Genomic DNA, 18,985 nt, shown 5'->3' with positions numbered 1-18,985 from the left:
TGTATAACCTTTAAAATATATTTAAACATATAATAATTATTTTTTAAAGAAAATTTACTTGGTATATCTCTACAAATATTTAATTCATATAGTAATACATAATATAATTTCCCTTCACTCATAATAGAATAGTCCTAGGAGCCTACCTACTCAACCATATCAAATAAATATTGCACATCCTCTCCCAAAAAAGTAGCTTTGATTTTCTTTGATTTTACTCGTTGTTATCAGCCGAAGATTAGCAAGAAAATACCTAAAGTTGGTTCATAAATATAGGTATTATTTGTTAAATAGTGCAAAACAAACATAGCCTATCTGTATTTAGCTAGACAGAAGGAGCAACGGGCCCGGCCCAGTGTAGGCCTATAATAAATAATACAGTACATTAGTTAGGCCTCATTTCATGGTGTATGTGGCCCACAGCAGACACACTGCAGGAAGTCCAGTTCTTTCAGGAAGTAGTGGGTGAAAAGCGCATGGTTTTACTAAATCATATCCATGGTAAACAGCAAAACCGGTTTGTCTATTTTAACTGTAGTATACAACAATTGACCTAATAAACTTTAAACTGCAAAAATTGAGCTTATTTATTTTTAATCAATAATTTTGACATGTTATATAGTTATTAAACAACAACAAATCATATTTTGGTCGATAAATATTTTGTATTATGTAAATATTTTCATAATAAACTTGTAACTTAAATAGCACATCATATTATATTGTGTTGAATTTTTAGAAATTATAAGTTAAAAATGATTATTATTATTATTACATTCAATTGTATATTTATTTTCAGGTAAAATAAGATTTTGATGAACAACTGATGGTAGGTTGCCATGGTAGGTTGACCTGGAAGTGGAAGATGAGGTTTAAAAAATTCAGTTATATAATCCAAATAATTGTTGTGCTATACATTTTAACATTTGGCCTAATATTACCGATAACATGCTGGAATCTACCATTCTCGAGGTACTACATCCGAGGAAAAAGCACACATACTCTTGACGTGGCGATAAAAAAAGACAGGCTTGAAGGGGAGGCAGCTTATAAGTATTTCTCAGAAATGGAGGACTTAAAAGAAAGAAATTTCTATGAGGAAGCTTTTACTAAAAAGAAACCAAAATATGCCATTGGAGTTATCACTGTTAGTAGGCATACAGTGGATAAGAATTCTGAGGCATATTCACCACAGTACCTACCTCGTGTTGTTGCCAAATTTGATCAACTACTCGTAGAGCACAATAGAAAAGATATTTTATTTTTTATCTGTAATGCGCAGACGGAGCCGGAGGAACATGAAGCAGCTATAAAGTTATCAAGATATGTTCCGTCAGTTCAGAAGCAACCAATAGAATCAACTAACCGGCGTACAGTTCATGCACGGGAACAGGAAAAACAGGATTACGTCTTTTGCATAAATCAAATGCGCAAATTTAACGCAACGTATTCTATCCTCGTTCAGGATGATGCCTTACCGTATCCGCAGTTTATAAAACACTTGGATCGGATAGTAAATACTAGAATAGAGAATAAATTTATTCATGATAGACTTGAAAAAAACTTAGATAATTTAGCATCCTTGAAATTTTATTTTCCTGAAAAATGGGAAGGTTACGGGACGGACAATAACCTAATTTTAGAGCTTATTGCCACTGGTTTGCTTGGTGGCGGTGTTCTTTACGCTATTTTTAACATATTTGTCAAGTTTATGACTACCCCTCAGCGCATTCTGTTGTATTCGTTGTGCTCGTTTTATTTCGGACTTTTAATGTTTGTTATCGGACGGCCATATTTGTTGTGGCTTAGGTTAGTCTTCCCGGATTTCTACACAGTTACCGGTGCTCCAGAATGCTGCATACCAGCGGTGCTTTATAAAACAGAGTTTTTACAGAATTTGGAATACCACTTGAATGGTATACAGTGCTATACAACTTTTCCATTGGATGTTGCCATAAGTAGGTTCTTTAAAACCGTATCTCTTAAGCAGTATTTAGTGGTGCCGAATCTTTTTGATCATATTGGTGTTTTCTCATCGCTTCATAAAACCCCAAAAGATCCACATTCTTTTATGACATAATGAATAATATATGTGTGATTTCAGTTTTTTAGAGGGGGCGTAGATATAAACACAAAAAATCAAATGTTACATAATACTGTACCACTGTTATCAAATGTTACATAATACTGTACCACTGTTATCAAATGTTACATAATACTGTACCACTGTTATATATTTTGAGAATGCAAATATAAGAAATTTAATATGTCAATTTATAAGAGATTTTATTATGTTAAATTTGATTTAAAACTTGCCAATTTATGAAATTAAATATAATTTATAATAATATGATAATATAACATATATTTAAAAACTTGTATAATTTGTTTTAAAATTTGCTAATTCAAAAAATTAAAAACAAAAATAAATGCTAATTTTGTTTTTTTTTTCTTTTTTTAATTTGCCAATTTAAATTTGATTTAAATATATCTATAAAATATAATATAACATATATTAACAAACTTATATAATGTTTAAAACTTGCCAATTTAAGGAATTAAAAACAAACAAAAATGCTAATTTGGGGATTTTTTAAAATAGAATGTATAGGCCTTTTACTTTCCTGTTTTTTTTTTTTATTATGTTAACTCAAGTTGTTAATTAATATTTTAAATATTCTATTGGGTGCTTTGTTATTTAAGGTTGTTACATCCTGTTGTTTGTACTGTACTTCAATAATATTTCAATAATAACATTTATTTAATAATGGTAAGACAAATAATACAAGAATAATAAACAATAAGAAACAGTAATACAATACAAAAACAAGAAAAGGTAAACAATAGAAAGGAATGCCATCATTGGGGTCATGATTCAGAAGTAAAAAACTTGTCTCACCATGACCCCGAGAGATTAAAAAAAAACATATAAAAGGCTACCTTAATTAATGCTATATAAAATTATTGTTGGTACAGCAGTGATAAATATTTATTTTTTAATTTACATTTAAAAGCTGGTAAAGAAACAGAATTTTTAATTATTCCATAAATATTTGTGTATGGTATAAATAATGTACAGTACTAGTATTACTGTACATTATCAAACCTGTAATTAAACTTCACACAAGTAGGAACCTCGGTCCCCGCAGGTGGTTAGTTATTGGGTTTTCAGACCAAATTTCATGAAATATATTATTTTATTAATCATTTATGTAAATTATAGAAATGTAAGAAATCCAAGGAAGTGCTAAAATATGTAACACGTACAACTCAAGATTAATTGAATAAATGCAGTACAACATCTACGCTTCAGAGTATTTTGTTTTTAGTTTTTAAAGTTTTGTAGATAACATAATAGAAAAATTCATTTTATAATATTATATATTGAATCAGCAATATAAGTGAATACCATATTCATTCTAAACTTAGGGCAATGTTGCCAATCACATTCTTCTCCTCTGCAGGTGGTCATGGTAAGTTACTTTCCATGCAGCTAGCATGATGCTAGAACTCCGTATTGTTTATTGTTTGGGAGGGGGTGTTTAAGGGGGACATATGTAATCAAATAAATACCCCATATTGTGTCAAAATGCTTGGTAAATTGTAGATCACGGAAGTCAAATAATTCTACACATTGTGTTTTTTTTTGGTGGTTTTTTTACCATATTTAATGAGGGTGATCCATCCAGCAATTGCTGATCATTAGGGATCATCAGAGGTTCACAAGACAAACATATACACAAGATGCTCTACATAAACAATGTCTTATTACAAGTCTTTGGGAGTGGAGTTGTAATTTTGTCCTTAGAAGAAATCCTGACATGTGACGGGACTTCAACCCAGGAGTGGTAGCCATCATAACCACCAAGCAACAACTCCACTAAATTCTAAAATATTGTGTTATATGCATGTTTGTTCGAGGAAATAAACGAGAACAGAGACTGACACCCTATATTACGTAATAATATTTGAGTAGTTTTAGTGGTTCTCTGTTTTCGAGAAATCAAACCTGAACCTGGTCTTTGTTTTCTTATACTCTCATAGAAAATGTGAGATGGTTTGGTGTGGGTGGGGTGTTCTTCCTTTGGCTAGAAAATTAAACTAACATTACATTAGTTCGAATGATTTCGTGCAATCATTTTGTAACTAACACAAATTCACCTACGTGTCAATATTCTCCCAACTCTTCAAGTACTACAGTAGTAGGGGAGTGGATTAAAAAAAAGTCCGACAAAAAATAAATCGCAACTCTATAAATAGCAATGAAATGCGGCATCTTCTTTGAGCGTGTGATCAGCTGAGTTAGAATTGGCCCTGGCATAAAATGCTGTCGTCTCGACTAATTTTATACATTGGACAATCCAAGATTTTAGAAGACTAAGTAGTCCTATTACCTGTATTAAATCATAGCACATAGAACATAAATTCAGGGTATTCCCGTCCCCCCATGCCCCTTCCATTCGTAAGTCATATTTGCTTCCACTGTCCATAAATGTTTAACCAGGGTTGAGTTCAATCGTTTATGTGTGTTTATTCATCCATGATATAATCTCATTCTTTTTATGATAAACCAGTCTTTCGTGAAAAGGTCAACCATACTGTATTATTCTGCAGGCACCTGGGTGAGGATGGCTACACAAGTAAAAGGTAGGACGTGGGGGTGTGGAAGATTAATTGGGTTGTCGTAATACTGAGCTTTAAGGCCTATTCTTATTTGCATGGTCTTGTTGGAAGCATTATGATTCGAACCATTTCTATTCTATGCACGTTCACATGTTGAGGTACGAAGCTAGCTCAACCTGACGTCCACATGGAAATATATCGTTCAGTAAAACACATCAAAGGAGATAATAATTGTGCCTTGAGCTCTGAGAAATACGCATTATGCATTTTGTATCATTTTTTATAGGGCTACTATTTTGATTGATTGTGTGGCCTATTTCATACAACCATGTTCAACTAAACGTTCTCGATTAGGCATAGGCCTACTATGTGACCTGGTCTCTGTGTGACTGTTATCGGAAATAATCATTATGTAATTAGTGTTCATAAATATGAGGAAAGTGAAGTGCCTACTTTAACCTAATGACTAATTTGGTTACTTTGTTCAAGCCATGATTTGTATTTGTAAAAAAAAAAAAGTATTATTAAATTTAAACAAGCCAAGAGCGGTCTGTATCACACGTAACATCATATCACATCATCGACGGTAAGCGTGGTTCCCACTAGAACGCAACGCAGCGTAACGCAGCGACGTATCGACGTGCTGTATTGTTACGTAATCACAAGTGGGACCGGGAACCGACGACGCAATAGTGCTGCAAACAACATCGAAGGTTTGACTTCACACTGGCGGGGCAACGCAATTATCGGAAGGGCATTTTCTTACGTTGCGTAGGTTGCGTTACGTTGCGTCGCTAGTGGGAACCAAAATTTTGTAATTATCTCGATGAATACTACTTTGGATAGCCAACATAGGCCATATTATGAAATAAATTGCACAGCAGTCGTATATCTTTTACAACGTTCCGCCCTAATCTTATCGTACTAATTTATCTTTTCTCGTTTAAGTAATGTGTTCCTAATCTAATGCAAAAACAAACATTTTTCTAGCTCCCAAACTCCACCAATGCTTACCCTTGAACCTTTAGGGCTTGTGTATACCCCCACCGCACCCCCACCCCTGCGTCATTGTGGGAAACAACTCCCTTAAATTTTTTCAATTAATTCACTGAATACAAGAGCTACCAGTATTTTAAATAGATATAAAGTACCGGTAACTAAAAATATGATTAGATGAATTTTTAAAATGGCAACTTAAATTTATTAAATGAATGAATGCTAAAATATGATTGTTAATAAATGAATAGGCCTATGCCAAAATATGAATTGTGTTAAGAAAGGATGCCAAAATGATTATGTTAAGAAATGAATATGTTTAAGAAAATGAATACGTTATTCAGAAATGAATACGCTAAGTGAATTTGTTAAGAAATGAATATGTTTAAGAAAATGAATACGTTAAAGAATTAATACGCTAAGTGAATGTGTTAAGAACTTAACATTTAAGGAGATGTATTGTATATGTTAAGCTATGAATATTATGAAATGAATATAGGCCTATTTTTAGTAATAAAATAAAGAAAACCAAAAAACTTCATTTTTTCATCAGGTTTGTTAGAGCGCTTGAACAATGGTGAAACTGTCGTGGTGGCTGAGGGATACCTGTTTTTGTTTGAAAGAAGGGGTTTGCTGAAAGCGGGGGCTTTTGTCCCAGAAGTTATTTTAGAGTACCCCGAGTTGGTTCGTCAGCAGTACTGGGAATTCACACATGCTGGTAGCGATGTTGTTGTAGCGTTTACCGTACGTATGATCTTTGCAATTTTATATAATACAAATATTGACTGCGCTCAGGGGCATTATTCAATATAGTCAAATGTGATATGGAGACCATTATATCTCGATACGAAACGTTTTAACAGAATTATACAAAAATTGTCATCAAATTCAGAATGCGTTATAAATCTCATGTAACAATAAATAATTAAAATCAGAATTTCTTTTAATTCAATAGGCCTATACTTTTACGCTCTACACACGACGAAAACGTATAATACCATTTAATTGCGTTTACGTAACCTAATACGCACGTCTAATCATACGTATCTTATCCTATTAGAAAACGCAGGTAACCCATTTCTTCCTGAAGATGAAAAATGATAATACAAGTTGTTCTCTATTTCAGTATTATGCCCATCGTGAGAAGATGAGGTTAATAGGACGTGAACAAGATCTTGAAAAAATGAACCGAACTGCGTTAAAGTTGGCGAGAGAGGTGGCAGACGAGACTGGGACGCTAATGGCGGGAAATATCTGCAACACAACATTATATAAACCAGACGATCCTACGTGTGAAAGTAAAATTATGGAAATATTTAGGGTAGGCCTAATGCTGTTTTTTTTTGTAGTCGATCTCTAGATTGGTGGTTCCTTCCAATCCTAAGGTCCAGGGTTCAATCCTGACCTTGTGCCACTGGGTTGTAATTTTGTACTCACGACTCTTTCTACTCCACTTTCTAAAGGCCAACTCAGACCATTAGGTCCATGCTCAAACAGAGTCTTACGACGAGGCCCGACGAAACGTCTTGACTCGTCGGTGCTGACAACAAGTCGTCTTGAGATAGCGTCGGGCTAGCAGGTCGTCGCGGGAACTTTAAACATGTTTCAAACGACGCTGTCAGAGTTGGCTTTTAGCTTTAAATCAAAACTAAATTAATGGGCACGATAATGTTGTTCTCTGAAATTACAGATGTCGTCGCGCGTCGGGTAGAGAGATTATTTACGTATTGGTTACATCTAGGTCTATCACGTGAATTATTAGTGTAGCCTACAACAAAATGTGTTATTTAATAACACGAAGTACTACTAAGTTACTTTTAATGTTCAGGAACAAATTGTATGGGCTGTTGAAGAAGGCGCAGACTATATCCTATCTGAAACTTGTGGTGATATTGGGGAAGCATTATTGTCCGTGAAAGCCATCAAGGAATATGGTTCAGGTAACATTTGAGTCAATTTCTCCAACGTGAATAGGATTGGACTGAGGGGAGAGTCTCATATCCATTCTTAAGCGCTGTCTACACTATCAAACTAGTTTTACAAAAAAAGGTGTGATGTTTCCAAATATGGTGGCGATATGCCTAAATATGGCAGTGATATGACATCATCATGTCTATAAAGTTCTCTCTACACTATCACATTTTATGACGTGATGATGTCATATCACAACCATATTTGGGTGTCATTACCATATTTGGGCACGTCACACTTTTTTTTATCAAACTAGTTTGATAGTGTAACAGAGCTTTATATGGGCACATCACATTTTTTTTTTGTCACATAAAGTTTGATGTGTAGACAGAGCTTTAAATGGGATAGGCGAATTCGGTCAATTTTCTCGGAAATTACATCGATATTGGCTATTTTTTAGATTTCCTTATTCTTCTACAGGTCTCCCAGCTGTTGTAACCATTTCAATTTACCAGAATACAATCGAAGGCGTTCCAGCTACGCTTGATAATGTAAAACTTAGTGATGCCATCAAGATGCTGGAAGATGCAGGAGCTGATGTGATTGGTCTGAACTGCGCACGTGGACCAGAGACGACACTGAATATCATGCATATAGTTAAGGAAAATTGTAAGGTAAATATAAGTAGAGCTAAGAAGGCAATCTTTAATTGTTGTGTCGAGTAATGAATCATCGGGTTTTAGGCATACGTAATACTATAACAGTATTAATACACACAGCCACTGTCACACACAGACAATTATCTTGATTGCCAGCATACGCTGAGGGTCACCCTCTATAAATAAAGTTGAATAAAAAAATAAATAAATAAAAATCATTAACTCTAACCCATGCCAGTCTATTGTATCCCTTTTTTCTGTACTGTCAAGCAGTGACGTGTGGACAGAGAGGGGTTTTATGAGGGTACCCACCACATCCATTTGTTCAATATGGATTTTTTTTGTAAAAACCTTCGTTTTCACAGAGTACCCGATCACACCTTTTTAAATTGTCTTTATATACAGATAAGTAATTCTTATTTTCTTTCATTTATAAAACTGAAAGCTGTATAATTGTTTTACTTTTCAGAAACCACTGGCCTGCGTACCTGTGCCTTACCGCACTACAGACGACAAACCAAACATGCAGCTTTTAACTGATTCAAAAACAGGTTTAATTCTTGTTTTTTGTTGCGAGTGTTTATATACCTTAATTCCGTTTTTTGTTCTATGTATTCAAATTTCCCGTATAAAAGGAAGCAACAACTCTTTTTATTTGCATTCTACAGGAAAACGTTTGTTTCCAGACAACTTAGACTGTGCTCTTTGTACACGAGCTGACATCTATGAATTTGGAAAACGCTGCAAAGAAATGGGAATTGGCTATGTAGGTGTGTGCTGTGGTAACTCTCCTCACTACACGCGAGCTCTGGCAGAAAGCGTGGGGCATCGTCCCCCTGCTTCAAAATATTCAAAAGACATGAGTCAGCACTTTATGCTTGGTGACGACACGTCTCTCAATAAGCGGTATACATCTGATGTAAAGCAATTGATAACAATTGAGTAGGACATAATAAGATAATTTATACTGAATCACAAAAGCAAAAAAGTTCACGTATCCGAGGATTCTTCATTAGCACTAACTTGGTAAAATAGGCTTTCAGACGGTTTAATGTGTAATTGAATAAGAGGTTATATTTTTACAGACACAATAAAACTACGTGGCGTTGTGCATGCTGCTAAGATTATCAATTTTACTTGTCTTTTATTTATTTATTTTATTTATTTAATTCAATTTTCTGCCATATTATACAATACAAAGAAAACAAAACAAATATAAAAGGCAAAGAAATACCAAACACCTATATGCTAGTTGGTCAACCCAGAACAGAGCACAAAAGAAAATACAATCTACAATTAAGCATCTACAAGGAAGCGACCAACTACACATATTTTCAATATCAAACTTATTTAAAAAATAAATACTCAGATAATTTAATAATTTGGTTTGCCACTGTGATAAGCCATGTGCTCTAATTCAATTTGTTCTAATTTTAATTGCATCAATCATGCGAACAATATATCAGAACAAGTTTGATCTTGGATGGATCTTCAGGGGCGGACCCAGGGATGTTGCCCAGGCAACACCCTTAATTTCATACTAAATGTTTTTCTGCCACCAAATTGAAATGTTGATCCCATTTCATCGAGTATATACTGTAATCAGGGAGGTATAATTTCGGAATTGATCGGGTGTTGCACGAATGAAAAATCATGTTGTTTCCGACAAACAATGGTGGTGGAAGATTCTAGTGTTCAGGATTCTGGGAATCGCTCTACTAACACTAACAGACGACTTACAAGTTCTGCAAATGAATAATAACACACACGATAGTAGGTGTCAAATATGTATTGTTTTAATGCATTTTACAAATTACAAGCATGCGTTTAATTTGAATACTATAACGAATTATGTGTTGTACCGTAATATTTATTTATTAAATTGATTTATTTGTAATAGCAGCAAAATAGTTAATAATAGAGTAAGAGAATTTTTTAAACAAGCATGACTTACTTTTCCCCAGGTTCCCCAGTACATTAACTGCCGAACAAACTTTATTATTGTCATTATTTAAAATGTTAAACTACTGTAAACGGCAGATCTTAGTAGTAATGATATTGTTAGATTTATATTCTTGTTTAAATTAACAAGTAAGTAAGTTATGTTTCGGATGCAACACATTGTACTAATATTAATACAAACTACTATATCATTTTAATAGGAATCTGAGATCTATTAGATTGTCAATACCATACAGTGTTAAATGACGTTATTATTGCATTCATGAATAGCATTATTTATAACAGTTGTTACCGAGGCCGCATGTCGAGAGATGTTCACCCCGCCACGATCTAATTTTAACTTGTTTAAAAGGAATGAGAGTTGAAAAATCAAAATGTCCAGGGGATTCAATCATTAAAATACCACGATTCTGAATTATCATCTTTCATTCTGTTACATAGATCACCTAAATAAACACATTCAAGTGTTATGTAATCACTGTCCTATCAGATAGGTGGTAATCCCCCTGATACATGGGCTATTGTGTGAACCAGTTCACCGGGGTAACCCCCTACTCTTTTTCGAATAATGAACTGGGTTCTTTAAAGTACACACAGGTTATAACTGTGTACACTGGACCTACGGTTTATAGTCCTTATCCGAGAAGACTTGTTCCACCACCAGAACTAGGAGCGAGTCGGCCTCGAACCCTTGCCGATGTTGTTGTTGGCTCTTTAGGTACGGTAAACGGCGCCCCTGCCTTAACCGCTCGGCCATATGACTCGCTCAAATTTAAATTGTCATTTAAAAAAAGAATAAAAAGGTTCGTCATGTACAAAATAAGAACATCCTCTTTGATAATATATACAGTAACTTGATGAGTTGTGAGATAGTTCCATCAAAACGTATTCATGAAAAGACAAGACAGATAAAATAAATGCCATATCTGAAAGCAAGGTAGATTCAACTTTAAAGTAACAACTGTGGTCATATCAGGTTGACTCTTTTTACCTAAACTAAAATGTTGAGAACATCATCTTGGTATTAACTTCTTGGGTAGGTTCCAGCACATGAAAAGAAAACGTAATTATAAAGTATAAAAAAACATATATTTGTATGGTTAAAATTTCACAATCTAGACTCGAATTTAACTGTGACTGGTCGTTGTACCTGAAATATTAAAACACCCTCTTCAAATTATTGGTGATGAGTTGCTTCCCGTTCATGAAAAGAAAAAAAAAATTATAAAAGTATAAACTAAATACATATTTGTATGGTTAAAATTTCACAATCTAGACTCGAATTTAACTGTGACTGGTTGTTGTACCTGAAATATTAAAACATCATCTTGAAATTCTTGGTGATGAGTTGGTTTGCGTATTCATGAAAAGAAAAAAGAATTTCAAAGCAAGTAAAGCATTTGTATATTATTTGTAAAACGTTTAATTTAACTTTTAAAAACTAAAATATAATTTTCAAACATCAACTGTCAGTGGTACCTAAAATGTTGGAGACATAAATTTAATATTACCTTCTTGGTGATAAGTTGTGGTACTTCCCGAAAATGAGAGGAAAAAATTAAATTACAAAGTTATATAAAAAAAGATATTTGTATGTAAAACGCTTAGGCTAATTCAACTAGGTTAATTCAAATTCGAATTCATAACAAAAATGTAATGTCGTTACCTAAAATGTTGCTAACATCACGATTTTGACTTCTTTTTGATAAGTCGTAGTAATAGTGCTCTCGCCAATTAATAAAATGAAAGAATTATCAAAGTTTTAAACATAATAAAATTAAACAATACTTAATGTTGGTATAACTTGTAATAGCTCGACCAATTTCGATTGCCTTGGCCAGACTAGAGTAGTATAACGTGATTAAATGTTCATACCTAAAATGTTGATATTGACTTGATTATGTCGTGTCGCCATCAGAAAGTATTTATAACAAAAAAACAATAATTATTACACACTTATAAACAAATATTGTATATGACAGTTTGGTGGATAGAGTTGTAGTTAACAATTGTGACTCTTCTTACATAAAATGTTGATAACATCAGCTTGGTGTCGATTGTTGATGTAGTTCCCCCGACAAGTATCAATGAAAAACAACATTTAAAAAAATAAATAAATAATAATTACTCTATTACACGGTTATAAACAAATCAATTGTACGTTTTTTAATATTTTGGTGGATAGAGTTTTAGGTAACAATTATGACTGCTCTTACTTAATATTATGTTGACAACATTAGCCTGGTATCGAGGTCTTGTTGATTGTAATTTACTCGACAAGTATTAACGAAAAGAAAACAGTTAGTTAGGTAAGCTTATAAAAGATACACAGATTTTCCACAAAAATATTTAAAGAAATAAATACAATTTTAATTACCTCTTGATCATCATTTTGTAGTCGTGGCAGGTTTGCATGAAAAGAAAAAATAACAAGTTAAGTTATACTATAATAAAATGTATTTATTTGAGTAAGAGAAAACGTTTAATAATATAAATATAATAAAATATATAGATCGATGTATTACAATCTTAAATACAATAGAATAATAATTTACCTACAGTATATTGGGTTAAAGGATGACTTTCGTGAATAAACGTCATGTACTTTTTAGCAAGACTGTATCGTGGTAACCTAAAAATAGAGAAAAAAAAATATAAGAAAAATGATGTTTTATAAACGCGAGCTTTTTGTATGTTTTTGATTACAATATATTGAAATATAAAAATTATAATAAAGAATTATAATTAAAAATTATAGGACATCTAACCTTGTTTAAACAAATAAAAGAGTTTTTTATTACTTTTTTAAATATATATGTTAAAAATAGAAACTATAAGTCTTATACTTACTTTTTTACAATACTTACCAATAGCAACTTAAAATGTTCGTTCTTAAAATAATGTTTTGTGAGCTTCATCTATTTTGTAATTTTATTTAAAATGTTTAATTAAGAATGAACTTAAAAAAGAAACGCACATAAATTGGCGGGATTTTATTATTAATGTTCTTGATTGTCATTTTAATACTATTTATTATCAATTTTTTCATTATTACTATATTATTATTATTTTATTATAATCATTATTGAAACATAATTAATATTAATTTATTCTTATTATTATATCTGAGCTTTATTTGTTTATATTGTTTATATGTTAATAATTAAAAACTATATTAAAAAAAAACTAAGGCCCGTTGATACCCTGGCATTTTGGATTGCTCTTCTCCTTTTCTTTATAGATGTCCAAGATGTTGATTACCCAATCCAGAGATGGTCGATCTTCTGCGTCGAAACATGCACAAGCCTTTCCAAATTCAACCATGTCACTATGTCTAATTGCCACTCCTACAATACGTATACCATAACCGATGGAATACACGTCACCGCTAACAGAATCGCAAGCACCGTCAATGTATTTTTCTGGTGCTACCTCTGGATGATTATCCATGTATTGAATTACTTCGTCCATCGATGAAAAAATTACCTTTCTGTTACCTCTTGGATATTCTACTCTGCATGCCATCCCGAAGTCTGTAAGCTTCGCTCTGTAGCTGGTTCCATCGTGGTGGATCAGAATGTTTCTCGCAGCTACATCGTTGTGAAGAATCCCGCGTTTGTGCATTTCGTTGAGCGCAATGACAACCTCTGATGTCATAGAGATACATTCAAGCGCGCTCAAAGACGGCTGTCCGGTTCGCAATACATCCAGGAATGTGGTACTGGAAAGGCTGAAGGTATTTCCGATAAACTCCTGCACCATACAGCATATGTCACCTTGGCGGAAGACGCCAAAGACGCGAGGAACAGAAGGCAGATCGTCTAAAAACTTCATCACACGCGCTTCTGCCAGCATCTTGGCCCATGCATGATTAGGATTGCTATAACTGTTCAAAGAAGCCGTCTTGACTGCGACGAGGTGATAGTGGCCTGGAAAAAGATCGGATGTCATCAGGTCAACGCGGCCAAAACTTCCCTGTCCAAGACGTACAGGATTACTAAGGTGGGAAACACTTGAACTAACTAATAACCGAGCAGGCGGCAGAATGTCAGCAAGTTTTATTGTAGCCTCTATATCGTTAAGGACGGGTTTAGGTGTTGAAGTGGTGGTGTTACTTTTCGAAGAACGGGACGAACCATTGAAGCTACTGGCAGGTGACAATGGCCATTGCGATGATAACGATGATGGCACACTCCTTTCTAGTATCTCACCGGGTGATAACTCTGATGTTGGTTGTCTGAAAATACGCTGGACCGGAGCGGTAGACGATGAAGATGATGACGACGACGAGCTATACACACGTTGCTTTGGGAGAATCACCTCCCCTGGTGATAGACCTGGTGTGGTAAGTATCTGGCCTGGAAAAAGCGCAAATTTTGAAGATGACGATGTGGATGACATTGGCCACAGAGACGAATGTGATCTTGATGACTTTGATAGAGACTTTGATGATGACTGTCGTACTGATACGTGTACCCCTTACAGTGATGCCGACACTGTGCCCGCTGATAGAGATGGCGATGATGATGATGACAACGATGACGAACTTAAGTTGCTATCCGATGATTCGTCGCTTCTGATACACAAAAGATGAAGCACTGCTGCCCAAATCCTTCCAAATACTGACTTTCTTCTTGCTTGCTGTGGTGCATCTGGTTGAGATCTACTTAATTGGAGAAACAAAATTCACAATATATTTACTCAATAATAATAATTTAATAAGATCTGTATAATAAGATTAAGAATATGCTCCCCCAGCTAGCTTGGTATAAGTAACCTACAGTATTGCTACTACTAGAGCTAGTCTTGTGTGTGGTACTTAGAACTTACATAAGCTGTCTACTTCCTACTAGTAGTACTAGACTACAGAGAGATGCCCAATACTAGGTTACTAGGCCCTTACAGTCATATCTTGAACTGTAAATCATACCTAACTAAATGGTTAGGTTAGTTTTTAAAGGGCTACATGCAAGGGTCTATTATTACTAGCTAGGCCTAATTAGTATATATTAATAATAAGTAGGCCTATTCTATGGTTATGCTAGTAGTAACTCCCTAGCTAGCTAGCTAGCTCAACTCCTAGCTTGTTGATAGCTAGGCCTAGTAACTAAGTAGGCCTAGTAGTCTAGGTAGTACTAGTAGGTTCATCTCTACCTATGCTATATGATCTAGTCAGTAGGCCAGACCCTAGCTAGTAGTCTAGGCTAGCCTATCTATATTTTACTTTTTACTAGCCTACTATCACGCTAGGCCCTACTACTAGGCCTAGCCTAGAGTAGTATAGACATAGCCTACTATGGCTAGGTCCTATCCTAGCTAGCCTAGCTCCTATTATACTATATAATAGACTATCCCTAACTAAAAGAAAACTAGGAGTCTAGCCTAGGGTTAGGCCTGCCGCCTAGCCTAGCTATAGGCCTAGGCCTATTTAGTTAGGCCCTAAACTAGGCCTACCTACCTAGCCTATATGATGCCTATCTAGGTAGGCCTAGGCTAGTAGGCTAGGGCCCATGGGCATATCCTATATAGGCCTAGTTAGGACAGGTAGGCATATACTTATTTATACTTAGCCTATACTATACTTATATAGGCCTAGGCCCTAGGTAGACCTAGTAGGCCTAGCTAGGGCCTATCTAGGGCTAGGCCTAGGCCTAGCTAGCTACTACTAGTAGGCCTAAGTTAAGGCGCGCCTAGGCTAGGCCCTCTAGCTAGCGTATAGTCCTAGCCTAGCCTAGTCCTACTAAGCTAGGCCTAGACGAGAGGCTAGGCCTAGCTAGCTAGCTAGCTACCTACTATCTGGGCCTAGCCTAGGCAGGTAGGCTAGCCTAGGGCCTACTAGGCCTAGCTAGCTAGCCTAGGCTAGGCCAGAGTAGGCCTAGGCCTAGGCCTAGACCCTAATAATATTGGTAAAACAAACTCTTTAAAGTTTTTTAAGTCCTAGGCCTATTAAGTATTAGGCTAGGCCTAGGCTAGGGCTAGGCCTAGGCTAGTAGTAGGCCTGGCCCTAGGCTTAGTTAGGGCAGGCTACATTAGAAAAGCCCGAGGCCTAAACTAGCCTAAAGACTTACCCTTCTTCTTCTTGTTGTGACTGGTCCATCATAATTCCTTCTTCTTCTTCTTCTTGAAGCTCAATCGATTTGTTGGCCATGATGCTTGGTTGTTAAGTTAACAGAATCTTAGAATTTTCGAATTCGAATTTTGCTTAGCAACACGTTATGTGTAGACTATACAGTAGCACGTTAAAAACAACTGGTTGAGAGAAATCTCAGGTTGTTGTCGATTTTTAGCTGGTCGTCGATGCGCTGCTTATATAGATAATTTTGAGCGCGTGTGCGTTCACATGTTCGAAATGCATCTTTTTGTTCTACGCGCGGTTCTAACGGTCGAAATGTTCTATGGTTGCCAGGATACAATATTCGAAATTCTATCGAATTCCATTTTCAGTAGGCCTATTGCAAAAAAAAAAAAATAACCAAAGCACTGTTTCATGTTTAAATTGTCAAAAAATGCTTACGGAAGGGCTACCAGAATTTCCTAACATGTTACCTGCTAAATAACAGTGGAATACATAATAATTAATATGGCAGCATTGCACCAACAGGGAGAAAGGAAACGGCCGGCCGGATCTCAATTCATGAAGGTTGACCCCTTTTCTCGGTGAATCTTCTTCCGATTCAAAATAAAAATCGCACTTGGTCCCGCTTTCTTTAATAAAAGTGAGTAGGCATAGTCTAGGCCTGGACCTAACCTAGTTTAAATCAATAATGCCTACTTTAAATAGTCATAATTATTTTTTGCCTAGAATATGAAACTTTTAATTAATAAACAACAACGAACATGAATAGAGAAACAGTGTCCGTGAATCTGTGTGTCTTAAAAGTATTGTATCATTTATTTTATAAAGCTATTGTATTGCTAAGTTCTAACACGCTTCATACGTATTGTTCTTTTAATTATTTTTGGCCTATTTAAATTATTGTCTGAAATATGAGGAAATTTATTTGATTTATTGAATTTCTGCCATATAGGCCTACAATACAAGAAAAACACAAAACGAAATAACAAGGAAAGGTGCTAAAATACTGTAATTCGAATATCATGCCTGTAGTTTTAAAACACAAACAGAACATTAGAAGTAGGCTATTAGTAAAGCTGGCTTTCTTGATCATACTCCAGGACTATTTTAAGGGGTTGCCTAAGAGTCCAAGGCCGTAGATATCAAGTATTGCGCCACAGGTCTTCCTCCATTGTGGGGCCTGTAGGGAAGCGAATTTTGATGACACCCCTATATGACCAGAAATGGTACTCTCGCACGTACAAACCACAAAAATCACACTCCAGAAAAGAAAATATGATTGAAATTTGCAGAAAGGAGAAATTGAACACTGAATTATTTCAAAGTACGGACTCAAAATACCGACGTAGGGAAATGAAGATAAATATGGTACGTTACGGCATACTTAAATGATGTGGAATCCCGGCAAAATGCAAAAATTATGGGCAAATCAATGACGGAGCTTTCCACAAACACAGTGTGTGTGGCCGGCTTTTCGTACTCTCTCATGACGCACACAAGCAATCCAAACAGTCAGAAATGTTGTTCTGAGAATGTTCAGAAAAATATCTACAAAATATATATAGTAGTAGTTTACCAAAAATATAGTAGTAGTTTACCAAGCTACAGTAAAGAGAGCAGATTCATCAAAAGAAGAAACATATGTCGGACTAATTGAAAACCAGTTTAAAACCAGATACAGAAACCATACGTCTTCATTCCGGAACGAACTAAGAAACGCAACGGAACTCAGTAAATATATATGGACACTTAAAGACTCTAAAACAAATTACTCAATTAAATGGAAAATTATAAAGAAATGCAAACCTTACTCAAATATTAACAAAAGATGCAATTTATGTATATATATGAAAATTATATTATTATAATGTCAACCAGAGCTATGCTCACTGAACCGTAAGAACGAGTTAGTCTCTACTTGTTGACATAGGAAAAAATTCTTACTAAATTGCAGATCCAAATAGTTTATCTAAATCTAAAACAATAGGCTATTGTATACGACTTCTTGATCTCACTTCTATTAAGCACTATGAGACAACTGTGTCACTTATGTTTTAATCACTAAAATTTGTTTCGTACGACCAGCATGTAGCTGGACGCACGAAACACATTTGTAGTGATTAAAACAATGAAACCAAGTTTTCTGCTGTTATTTTATTTATTTATGCTCTACCTAGGTATTGAGCACTCTATACCTAACGGTCTGATAATTTCAACCTGAATAAAAAAAAATATATAGGCCTATATATATGCTGACGTTAATGATTATTATTATTATGATTAAATGGGTTAAATGACAGAAGAAAAAAAATTAGTATGAAATTACAAGGCAACTGGGGCAACAATACCCCTGCGTCCGCCCCTGATCTTGGTACCTGATAATGCCCGAGACCCATCACAAGAAAAAACTATGTTGATTTATCATAAACAGTGCGTGGAGAGTTTGACCAGACAACATGTTGTAGGACAACTAATCTATTATGAAACATTACACATCAATCGACATCAATTGATTATATGTTTTGTGTTTGTTTCTATTTATTAATTTCAACATGGTGTGATAACATAAGTCTATTCATATGGTTGTGTATTAAAGCAAAATTAAACGAAATGTTTAATTTAAACTTATAGAGATATAATAATAGCGAACTTAGTTATTTCATCTTTAAAAGGAACTTAAGATCAATCATGACACGTACACACACTCTTTCACAAATCTGCAGTGAGACCTCTTTAGTTTGAAAAGAAACCAGTAATA

General features: G+C 34.7%; 3 protein-coding genes across 5 annotated transcripts; 2 read left to right on the top strand and 1 right to left on the bottom strand.

The window, feature by feature from the left end:
- The first annotated feature begins 192 nt into the window (after positions 1-192).
- LOC140060539 (post-GPI attachment to proteins factor 4-like) lies at positions 193-2,356 on the top strand. Of its 3 annotated transcripts, none has more exons than XM_072106800.1 (2): positions 193-276; positions 800-2,356. In XM_072106800.1, the coding sequence occupies exon 2, from the start codon at positions 827-829 to the stop codon at positions 2,078-2,080; it is 1,254 nt and encodes a 417-aa protein (XP_071962901.1). In that variant the 5' UTR covers positions 193-276; positions 800-826; the 3' UTR covers positions 2,081-2,356. The 3 variants fall into 3 exon arrangements, with proteins under 3 accessions (XP_071962901.1, XP_071962903.1, XP_071962902.1); XM_072106802.1 differs by lacking the exon at positions 193-276 and adding an exon at positions 432-501; XM_072106801.1 differs by lacking the exon at positions 193-276 and adding an exon at positions 503-517.
- Positions 2,357-4,576: 2,220 nt separating this feature from the next.
- On the top strand, positions 4,577-9,302 carry LOC140060319 (betaine--homocysteine S-methyltransferase 1-like). Its single transcript, XM_072106471.1, has 7 exons — positions 4,577-4,647; positions 6,173-6,363; positions 6,746-6,940; positions 7,448-7,559; positions 8,011-8,204; positions 8,659-8,740; positions 8,858-9,302. The coding sequence occupies exons 1-7, from the start codon at positions 4,629-4,631 to the stop codon at positions 9,133-9,135; spliced, it is 1,071 nt and encodes a 356-aa protein (XP_071962572.1). The 5' UTR covers positions 4,577-4,628; the 3' UTR covers positions 9,136-9,302.
- Positions 9,303-13,337: 4,035 nt separating this feature from the next.
- Positions 13,338-14,102, bottom strand: LOC140061285 (sperm motility kinase X-like). The gene has a single exon (XM_072107794.1). It carries the CDS (start codon positions 14,100-14,102, stop codon positions 13,338-13,340), a length of 765 nt encoding a protein of 254 aa, XP_071963895.1.
- Positions 14,103-18,985: the final 4,883 nt, after the last annotated feature.

Source organism: Antedon mediterranea, chromosome 10 (assembly GCF_964355755.1).
Source record: "Antedon mediterranea chromosome 10, ecAntMedi1.1, whole genome shotgun sequence".
Lineage (NCBI taxonomy): Eukaryota > Metazoa > Echinodermata > Crinoidea > Comatulida > Antedonidae > Antedon > Antedon mediterranea.
The sequence above is the reverse complement of the archived record's forward strand: the minus strand, read 5'-3'. Positions and strand labels throughout refer to the sequence as shown.